General features: G+C 40.8%; 1 protein-coding gene across 4 annotated transcripts in view; it reads right to left on the reverse strand.

The window, feature by feature from the left end:
- The window catches only part of SFPQ (splicing factor proline and glutamine rich), a 44,063-nt gene extending 32,983 nt beyond the window's left edge, over positions 1-11,080 (reverse strand). For 3 of the 4 annotated variants that reach the window (XM_074334373.1, XM_074334374.1, XM_074334372.1), the window contains exons 1-9: positions 10,157-11,080; positions 9,223-9,411; positions 8,596-8,897; positions 8,404-8,499; positions 7,678-7,874; positions 7,496-7,580; positions 7,046-7,163; positions 6,656-6,704; positions 6,454-6,575 (exon numbers count right to left, since the gene is read on the reverse strand). In XM_074334373.1, the coding sequence (XP_074190474.1) occupies positions 6,454-6,575; positions 6,656-6,704; positions 7,046-7,163; positions 7,496-7,580; positions 7,678-7,874; positions 8,404-8,499; positions 8,596-8,897; positions 9,223-9,411; positions 10,157-10,972 (1,974 nt within the window). In that variant the 5' untranslated portion in view covers positions 10,973-11,080. Of the gene's footprint in view, positions 1-860; positions 4,021-6,453; positions 6,576-6,655; positions 6,705-7,045; positions 7,164-7,495; positions 7,581-7,677; positions 7,875-8,403; positions 8,500-8,595; positions 8,898-9,222; positions 9,412-10,156 lie in introns of all 4 variants that reach the window. The other variant, XM_074334371.1, reaches the window with a different exon arrangement.
- Between the last annotated feature and the right edge of the window lie 308 nt (positions 11,081-11,388).

The raw sequence follows: 11,388 nt of genomic DNA on the forward strand, positions 1-11,388 counted from the left end.
AAGCAACAAAAGAAGGTGTTTTAAAGTCTTTTATTTTTTTGGTAATAAATATTTTGGATTATATCATCACATCCCTAAAGCTAAGGGAACCAAATTCAAAAAGCTACTCTGAACATTTGCAGTTATTCTACAGAATACGACGAAGTCTTATGATTGGGAAATGATTCCCAAAGTGTGTTCAACTGTAGGCAAGTCAATGTGCCACACCAATTTCCCCCAGGTTTAGAGTATAGACATATTTAGACAAATCACGTAACTTGAACTATTCACATTAGCGTCCCATCTAAGCCCAAGTTAGTAACAAAGGTGTTTCCATGGAACCCATTAAAAAAAAAAAAAGCATTTTAAGTCACATTACAAAAAACTGTACTTTCAGTCTTAATTCACTCAACCTGCCGAATTACCAAGATTGCATTCTGAAATTACTGATATTGCTGACCTATGGGCAGGTCAGTTTGCTACAACAGAGACTAATTATCACATGCTATACAGTCCATGTCAAGATGTAAAAAGCACTCTAGCAGGAGAGTCAAGTATGGTTTGGTTCCCTTTCCCCCACACCACTGATGTGTTCCATGTTATCTTCCGTTACAATGCAACTAAAGAAAACCACACAACTGAATCAGATATACCAAAGAATCAAGTTTGCACTTTTTATCTGAGAACTGCAACAGCACTGAATTCTGCCTGACAAATTACAGCTCTAAGCCCAAACCCACGCAGTTTTGATAAGCTAGCTTTAGCATACAAGTGTTAGGTGCTGCACTGTTATTTCATTGTCAGAAGTGTGATGTCAGAATGCCCACGGATTAAAAGTACATAGCAAGTCACCAAGTTAGATTATATTGCTTGTTACCTACCTGTATGCAGTCGGCAATGAGAATCTTGGAGCAAGCAGGAATACTACATCCGGGTCCTAATGTCCATTGCCATTTGCGGTACTACGTTCCTCACAGTTACGCACTGCAGAAATGCTGGCTAAATGCAGTTATGTAGCAGGCCACTACTTTAATAGTGCATAATTGCAGTCCAAGAACACCAGAAAACATTCCGCCACACATAGTGGCTTGCCCAAGAAAAGCCAAGTATCTCAATTTTTACCTGCCATAATATGCCACTTATAAAAATTGCACAGGCGTAACATTACAATTTCCCAAATTATAAACTGTTTATATTAGTGGTATGATACATCTATAAAGAGTGGTGGGATTTATAGTTCTTAAGGAGCTTAATTAGTGTTCTAAGAAAAGAGGATTATGATTTCACTAAATAATGTGAGCCAATGGGTTAAGCTTATAAATAAGATACCTATTAAACACACTGGGGTCTCTTAGAGAATGCAGTTTTTAAAGATTAGGAGTACCAAGTTTCAAAAGGATGTGTTCCTCTTAAAACAATAATATGAGAGAAAAGTGGAGAAAAGGAAAATGGGGGCAGGTGATTTCTTTAAAAGAAAAATGGCTAAATTCTTTGAAAGTACTACCCTTCCCTTTCCCACCCCAAGATTCACATCAGCTTTTAGGCAACTACTTTTTAAGATGACTTGAACCACATTAGGCTAAAAACTATCATATACATTGCAAGACTTATAGAAAGTCTATTTGAGTAGCTGACAACCCTTGGTACACTATTTCAGTGATAAAAATAAAAAACTTAGTTGAAACTAAGCAACATTATTTGCTAAACAACGTTTAGCAATTCTACAGCTCACAGTAAGGCTATCAAAAACCACAACTTTCAGCAGATTATCCATTAGCATCTTTCACCACTCTTCAAAGGTAAAGTACTACCAAAAGCTTATTTTAGGGGTCTGTGCCAGCATCCCTTATAAAGAAAGGCATGTAATCTGAAAAATAAACTGAAACATTAATTTTATAGGCAGATTTTCCCACTTCCCCACCAGCCCCCACCCACACACACACACAAGTTCACCCTCTATGGGTGTCCCATGAACACCCCTTATTTTATGATTAGTGGAGTCCCTACCATACAATTCAAATTGTAACGGACTCCTTTCGAATCAAGACCCTTGTTTTCCGCACAGAAAATCTCATACATTATCACCAATTCATAACTTGACTGGGGACAAAACTCCCTCATTGATAATTATGGTAGAGCTACCCATTTCCAGGTGTCATGTGAATAGAATGAACGTTATCTAATGAGATTCTCTCCCTTAATTAGCACACCATGTACCTGTCAGTCACACAACCAGAATTGGGTGACATGCCTTTATACTCAACTAGTATTTTGCTTTTAGTATTATCCAGTTTCCTATGCAGAAAGTGCTCATTGTTTCAACAATAGATTTCCCCCTTTATACTCAGGCACAATACTAAACTTCAGCATTTTAACAAAGAATTGATTTAGATTTTTTCTTTTGCCAATTAGCACCAAGAACAGAGGTGAAGAGGAAGACACATTCCATAGTAAGAGTTCTATAATGTACAAATTTGAATGGAACCATGAGTAAGAACAAAGCCAAACCATTCAATTACTTTACCTACTTTTAGGAAGCTGTTCCTCTGCTAACACATATACACTGGGAAAGCAAGTTCCCACTGTACTAACAGACAACAGTCATAATGTACTGTAAGTCAAAATATCTTATTCTAATGGAAGGAAGTTCGATGAAGTTGACAAAAAATTGACAACACCATCAAAACACTCCAAAGCTTTATGGAGGGAGGGATATTTATATTTGTACTGTGTAGCATGAGCAACTCTCTCCAGATTTAGTGCTACATCAAAAGGAAATGATGGAAAAACGGGTTAACAAATATTTTACAATTAAGAATGGTTATCTGCAACCCTATGTTAACAATCACCACTCTTAGAAAAGAACAAGATTTTTATAGTCCTACAGATTTTGCCCATCAGAAGTAGCACAAGGAGATATAAAACTTAGAGTACAAATGTATATGTACCTAAACCTACTTTATGATCACTATACTTCTTCCTTTCCCAGTTGAATTTTTCAGACTAAACCCCATCTTTATAAATCGCTTGAAGTAATACATGAAAAGACTTCATGTTTAACAATCTTTAATTCAAATGTGAAAGTTTAGTACAAGCCATTTGTAGGGCTTGGGACTTAACTCTTTTAAAAACAAGAATGGAGGAATGCAACAAAATGATCTTTCCACTTTTTCTTCAGAAACTTTCAAGGAAAGGATAGATCACAGGGCCATAAAAGATCCATTTAGTCATAACCACTTTCTCCCCCTATCAATAGTCTTACACCCATTCCATAATCTTAAAACACATTCCTGAAGATTTACAGTTCAGCTTTGCTTACATAACCATTTAAAAGTACTTAGCACCACTTGCTTCCTATAAATGCCAAACAAATCAAATCATGAAACTACTTCAGTATGCATTTCTTCTTTTTAAAACAAGGGAGTACTTATTTGTAGAAAGCAATACTTAGCCTACAAATACATTTCCCAGAAATGGCATGTGCCATTTGAAGGTCTAGACACTCTCATGCTTTCAAAATGGAATACCTAGCCTAATGTGCATAGAAGCATGAATGGCAAAGTTGAAAATCAATATTATAACTATTTTATCTATTTATTTGAAGCACAGTAAAAAAAAAAATGGTACACTTTGGAAATTCAGTGGCACAAGGTACACTGCCATAACTTGAGGGGACATTATACAGTTTAAAAAAAAAAAGAAAAGGAAAAAAATTCCCCTGTTTCAAACACTGCATTACATAATTTTACCTGCCCAAACAGACCATTTACAAATATTAGGTCAATAAACTGCTAACATCCATAAAAAGTAGCTTTCTTACTAAAATGCAAGAATTTAAAAGATTGGTATCTAAACAAGAAAAGACAAAAACAAACTGGAATGAAAGCCTTGATATCATCACATCTAAAATCGGGGTTTTTTGTTTGGGCCTTCATACTCTTCTCTCCCTCTACCATATCCTGCTGGAGTTCCAGGCCCCATTCCTCTAGGACCCTGTCCACCCACAGGTCCCGCACCTCCCTGCCCAAAGCGCTCAGTACGCTATTGGAACAGTAATTAACAGTTCATTATATGTAGTTGATGTCCATGTGTGTTAAGTAAATATTTTAGAAGGTTCCGTAGTCAACGTTCGTCGATACAATCACCAATGAGTCGATCCACAGGTACCGGGAACATAGAAAGGAAAAAAGGGTAATTTGAAAATTAGTTTACGATAATACATGCCTTGTGGTATGTTCCCACTTGAGCCATTCTCATACACCTGTTTCAAAGAACAGATCTTCCCTGTAGTGCTAAAAAATTTAAGAATTAGTGTAGATGTGAAAACCCATTCCAAAATGAGTTTAAGAAATTTCACATCAGATTAACCCACTGAAAAGCTTGCAAACTTCTCACTTTCAAGGTCTGAACAGGATATTTAATTTCCAAGTAAGCCTAACAAGCCCAACCAGACAGATTCAATTCACTCAATGAAGTGACAAAGACCTACTCACCAGTTAGTGGCATGTGCTGCATAAGAAACCTTGTGCTTTTCAAGATCTTAAGACACATCTGCTAAGTTGCAGAACTCTTAAAAGGTTCAAAGTTTAATAAAATGCTACCAGACTACAAAAAGAAAAAACATAAAAGACTAATAGATTTAGTCACTTAACCGGCACAGTAACTTGATTAAAAAAACATGTTGCCATATTCTCACAGGTATACCACCTTCAGAGCCATCACTATATAACCAGAGACAATTATGTTCACAGTACTGTTCTGTATTATTGCAAATTGACTGAATATACAGCCCACCCCCGTAACAGCCCAACTTTTCCCTTTAGGTCTTTGAAAAGTCCACTGGCACTGAGCTATGATTTTATGTTTTGGGTATCTCCCGAACAGCCTAACACCAAGCTTAAATGACTGCAATAAAGCAGGAGTTCATTATTCCATCTAGTTTTAGGTACTTCTAGTCTTAGAAAGCTACGTACCCAAACAAAAAAACCCTATAGATATGCAAGCACCACAGCCTGAATTATCTTTCAAACTCCGTTTAGAATAGATCCGTTACTGAGTATTACTCCAATAAACATAAAACAAAACCAAAAATGGCATCAGGATGTAACTATTCCTATACATCATAATTTCAACATGTTCCTTACAAAATACTATAGGACTGCTTGAAAAGACTAAATCCCAATCCTTTACATTATTTTCCAAAATCCTAAGTTTTAGGGTTTTAGCACACTGTACTGTATATTTCAAAGCACTAAAAAGGAAAATTTGGAAGTTTCACGATTATGTTATTACAACATCTTAGAACCCAGAGGTTCTAAGAACCTGTTACATGGAATACAGAAACTTAACTGTGGGAGCATCATGTCAAATTAGATTTTTACAAATTTGTTTACATACCTACAGTTTGCCTTTTAGGAAGCACATAAGCCAAATTTTACCCACATTATTTTTAAATTCAATTTGAAGAAGCTAATAGCACTACGTTTAACCCAACCAGGTATTTACGGTTCTAATTCCCAAAAAGCCGTAAGTGGATTTTAAACAGGTGAGGCCCCATACTAAATCTTATGTTCCTATTTGTAAAATGAATCTAGTGAATTACACGCTGCAGCTTCCTTCCTTTGCCAAAAGACTGTGGGTGAACTAATCAGATTCAAGTCAGTTGTGAAAATGAACGCTTCTCTAAACCCACTTCTAAAGCCAATATTCAGTTCTTTTAAGGATTTGTAAAGCCCTATATTCAGCCACTCAGACCAATTCACTTGGTTGTTCGTTCTAAACCATCTGACAGGCTATCTGTACAGCTAAAATATGGTTGTATCAAGAAGGTTCAGATCAAATGCACACAACTAGTATGCTTAAAATTATCACTGATTTTTGGCACCCTGTAGCAAAATAGAGATGTCAGTTTATTTTAGAAGTTATACCTATAGACAAGCCCAACGGGTGGGAAACGACGAGTCAAAACATTAAACAATTCCCTTTTCATGGGTAGAAGCCACACCAAGTATAGGTCAAAGTCCTACACGTCACTAAAACATGCCTAGAAGCTGCAAACTGCAAGTCTAAATCATACATATGGCAAATACCAGCTTAATGAACAACAGTTTGCCATTTGATTACTCTCACTTGGATGTAGAATAATCAGGTACATTACACCTAACATGTAGAATTTGGATTTGCCATGCGCTGGAGTGCAAAAGTACACAAGCAATGTAATGGAAAGCACCTAAGTCTATTTATTGCCAAGATAACTCCAACATACTACTAAGAGCATTGACTTCCCGCTGGCAACCATATCTGTTTAGGTTACCACACAGAGTTCTTCTATGTTGCCAAAGTATTCCTCAATATTATGATTTACGTGATAGGGAAACTAAAAGAGGTCCAGTCACCTACTTTAAAAAACAACACACACACATAAGTTGTGAAAATGAGAATTTCCTGTGTACTACGTCCCACAGGATACATTACCATGTCACTTCCCATCATGGAACCACTCATGGTTGCTGGTGGAACTCCAGGATTAGCTTCATAACCTATGCCACCACCACCACCTAAAGGTGGAAATTTCTGGCCTCCTGAACCATAGGGATCTAGGAAACAAAAATGCTGGTTACAACGCAACCAGAATATTGCTCTCTAATGGTTTTGTTAATTTAATTTTCATGCTTACCTCCCATGTTCATTGCTCCTCCGCCACCCATTCTCATGTCTCTTTCTCTCTGAAAAAAGAAATCTCTTTCACACACTAGTACTATACACATGTCCTTCTTGAGAGTACAAAAAACCCCCACAAACTTGTTTTTATCTTTTAAAATAAAGTTCATTAAGGCAATTTCAAAGTCAATATTCTGAAACCAGTTACTGAGATTCAATTATCAAAAGACCTAAAAGCTTCTTCCCAACCAATGAAAACTGTAAGGCACAGTAATCATAACATACTTGTTTTAAAAAAAATGGCTGTAACGTGAAATGTTGTGTATTTAACTGAGTAAAATTTCATTCTACGTGTCTATAAGCTTTGTAGACAACTCCAATTAGATTGCAACAGAAGTTTACTTACTGGATCCATGTAGCCCATTCGGCTGTAACTTTCTTCTCTTTGGCGTCTCATTTGTTCTTCCATTTCACGTTGACGAATCATCATCTCTTCTTCCCTTCTACGTCGTTCCTCCTCTTGCCTGGAAATGTTCATCAAGCATATAAACCAAAGTGTTATCCACATCTTTTAAAATTCAGTCTGAAGAAAACTAGTAGTTTGCCTAACAACTTTACAAAGTCTAGATTAGAGCAAACATACGTAAAGGCCTGGAGAGTCTAGAATAGCCCTAAAGTCATTCTGGCAAAGAAAATAAGCAGTCTTTATAAAAATCTTACACACAATTCCAATTTAGGTGTTATACTAACACTGACAAACCTCTCTGTACTTCACTGGAGTCACCTGAAAAATCTAGGTACACCTTTCCTCTAAATGTGAATGCAGAAGCAAAGGCATAGTTTAACAAAATTTTACCTCAATTGCATTTCTTTACGTTTCTGCATTTCTTGATTGTGAAGTTCTTCCATGCGTCTTAATTCTTCCTGGCGTCGCATCAGATCTGAACATTGGAAAATTTTGTTTTAGATTCACATTAAGGGTTCTAATAAGTTCAAAAAGCAATTGACCCTATCGGCAAAATTCAGAGGATCTTTTACCTTGACGCAAAAGATTTGCCTGATGCTCATGATAGGCATCTTCCATTTCACTTTCCAATTTGTCTTTTGCATCTTTCATGTTTTTTTCAACTTGTTCCCTTTGCTGTTTCTCCATTTCATCTAGGGACTTCCATCGCTGAGAATATTCATACTCAAATGTGCCATGCTGGGCAAAACGAGGAGGGGTTTCTCTCTCCCTGTCAATATTTAAACATGAATCAATTTGGGAATGCACTCGAGAAATACTATCTGATTTCCCTAAAAACACTGGTCTTTCCCCCTGGCCTATCACTTGTAAGGAATACCAAGAGGCAAAGACCACCTTGGTTCATATAAAATATCTTCACAGTATAAACACATAGCCCAAAATGATACAGTAACAGAGAACATGGGCACTAAAAGATAAATCCTATCTTCCTCATTTCCTAATTGTTTCCTCTAGCAAAATTCCCATTCAAGGAAAATTTTCCCATCCTTAACAATAAGGATACCTCATGCCTCATAGAATTGTTGGTTGTAAGGACAAGATTGTCTGTGAAATATACCTACCTCAGAAACAAAAGCTAAGCATTTGAATAACTGCTTCAAAATCAAACTTTCTGAGCCTGAGGCTTTTATTAAGCATATCCATTTTGAAAAACTTTGTATTTTAAGCAAAACTGAAAAATTACTAGAGTAAGTTCTCACTTCAACTTGAAAACTGCTCCAAAATTTTATCAATCTTACTTTTGATACATTGGATTCTTCTGTGCAAGTTTTTCAGGAAGACCATCTTCATCATCTAATTGTTCAAGTGGCTCCACAATGACCGGACGAGGAGTTCTAATAACAAAAACAGTTCATCTTAACTTTTTTCCAGTCTTACTGCAACTTCCTCATACAAGTTTAACACAAATTAAAATAAGCACAAGAACTTACGTTGTCAATAAGAAAACGCCTTCACTGCATCTTTCAAATGCTTTTCTTGCTGCTGGTTTAGAAGCAAATTCAACAATGCCTTTCCCTGTCGATCTTCCACGATCATCCACAATTACAACAGCCCTTTCAATAGGACCAAACTGGCTAAAGGCTTCTTCCAACAGTTCATTGGAAACATAAGGTGAAAGATTTCGAACAGAAAGGGCAGCAGCATGTGTGGCAAAGCGAACCCGAAGCTGTCTACCTCTCATGGGTGTATCATCAAGTTCAGCTTTAGCAATTTCAGCCAGTGCTCTGGATTCCTGAAAGTTATCAGACACACTCATGTTAATGACCTCAAAAATTGGCTAATGCCCACTCTGAAATTGTCATAAGCCTAATTCTCATTCCTAGTCTTCCTCCAGCTTAGTTCAAAGTTTCTTTAGGTAGCCCTCCTCCACACCATTCACTGTAGGTAAATGTCTTACCCACCCATTCCCTTTGTTTCTTAGATACTAATTATGCACTGTACAGCAGTTGCATCTTTTCTGTAATGAAAAATTTAAAGACTTACTCCTTTTGGTTAAAAAACCATACATATGTGGTAGTAAACAATGGACTCTTAATTATACATATAATCAAACTCACAAGCTTAATAAATCCGAATCCTTTGCCTTTGTTGATAAAAACTTCTCCTGGTTCTCCATATTTAGCAAATAGTCTTTTGAATTCATCCTCCGTAATATCAGCAGGTAGATTTCCAACAAACAACCGACAACGCTGAGTGTAAGTTTTCTCTCCAGGTCTCCTCAAGAGAGACAAGTTGGCTTTAAACCCCTAATGAAAAAAGAAGGGAATTTTCAGACACCAGTGACCCATGCGAGCAGGGAAACCCAGTAGTTTTTGCTTTTCCCAAATTGGATGTTACCAACCGCGTTACTCTTCTGTTCCGTTTAAAGTCAAACCAAGGTTCTACTACATATGTGGGATTTCCAACGTAATCACTATCCTAACTTCAAACAGCCCAAATCATTCAAAATACTCTTGAAAACTGACACTTAAACCTGTCTACAGAGTAGAGTCTGTATCTGCTATCTCGTCAGCCCTATATGCTGAACGTCCTAAAGAATTTAAGTCGTAGCAGACAAAAGTTAAAATGGTGGTCAAGTATTAAATGAGCAAAGAAAATGACCAAAATCCGGTTGTCACCGACAAGAATTGCACCTGCGATTTTCACACTGTAAATCCCATCTCTCCAACTCCACATTTCACGCTGTACTCTGCTGATTCCCACAATCCGCTAGTTTTAACAGGGGCCATCATAGCTTCTCATGTCCTCCTTCCTTAGGCAACCCTCCCTCGGTGCTCTGCCAGCGGCGAGGCCAATCCCGGGGCCGGCTAGCGGACCCACGCGGTCCGCCCCTCGCTCCCGCAGCCCGCCCCGCCCTCCGCGCGCAGACGCCTTTCCGGTCTCCGACAAAATGGAAGCCGATGGGGGGGAGGGGAATGAAGAGTGGGTCGCCGCCATCTTAGGGAAACCGACTCGTAGGGAAACCGACTCGTAGCTCCGGGAGACACTCACCTCCGAGTCGGAGATCTTCTCCTCGCTGCGGCCGCCCGGCCCGCCGGGCGGAGGCCCCTGGTGGTGCTGCTGGTGGTAGGGTGGGTGGTGCTGCCGGCCTCCGCGGGGCTCCCCGCCTCCTCGGTGCGGCGGCTTCGGATGACCGCCAGGAGTGCTTAGGCCCGGGCCACCGCCGGGCTTCGGCCCGCCTGGCATTTTGACGCCTTTGGGGCCGCCGGGTCCTGGACCCTGCTTAGGCCCTGGCCCCGGGCCTTGGCCCCCCGCGGGTGGAGGCGGCGGACCCCCGGTCTGAGGGGGGGTGGTAGGGACCCCACTGCTCGGCGGCGCTGGCGGGGGCGCCCCTGGGGGCGCCGAAGTGACAGCCGGCGGCGGGGTCGGAGTGGGGCCTGGCCCCGTGGTAGCCCCAGAGGTTGGGGGAGTAGCGGGAGGAGCCGATCCGGAGGCTGGGGGAGCGCTACCTACTCCCGGAGCCGGGCCGGGTCCCTGAGGAACGACGGGCTTAGATGAGTCCTGTGGCGGTGGTGGCTGCTGATGCGGTGGCGGCTGCTGATGCGGCGGCTGAAGCGGCGGTGGCTGCTGTGGTGGCGGCTGCTGAGGCGGTGGCTGCTGCTGCTGTTGATGCGGAGGCGGTGGCGGGATCGGGGGCTTGGGGCCACCCGGGACTGGGCCGGGACCCAAGGGTCCGCGGTTCTGATTAAGGCCCATGCCGGGCGGCGGGGAGCGAAAGTCGTGGAGGCCGCCGCGGCCGCCGCCTCCTCCGCGCCGGTGGAAGCCGCCACCGCCACCGCCGCGGCTCCGGAACCGATCTCTAGACATGTCTGTGATCAAGGGGCGGTCGAGACAGAAGCGGAGAAGACGCTCAGGGAACGTGGAGGCCACCTTGCTTCGCACAAGATGGCGGATGACACAGGCTGCGCGCCGCCTTTGTCCTCTTCTTATATAGGCCAGCTGGCGCGGCCCCGCCTATTTCTTGATCGGTAGCTCCAATAGCCAATTGCAAGTGCCGTACTTTATGACATAAAGTTACGAAGCGCTAATATTTTCTATTGGCTCCTGGATGAGAGGCGGGAGGAATGGGTAGCTTAAGTTTCCAGTTGGCCAATGAGCAGAAAAGGAGTTGACTGATTCGCTGGGAGAAATTTGAATGAGTTCGCCAGACCAATTTTCCCATGAAAGCAAATAGCAAAAGCTCTATCAGCTCCGAGGGAGATGTTAAAAGACCCTTTTCTTTC

Source organism: Rhinolophus sinicus, linkage group LG06 (assembly GCF_036562045.2).
Source record: "Rhinolophus sinicus isolate RSC01 linkage group LG06, ASM3656204v1, whole genome shotgun sequence".
In the NCBI taxonomy this organism is placed as follows: domain Eukaryota; kingdom Metazoa; phylum Chordata; class Mammalia; order Chiroptera; family Rhinolophidae; genus Rhinolophus; species Rhinolophus sinicus.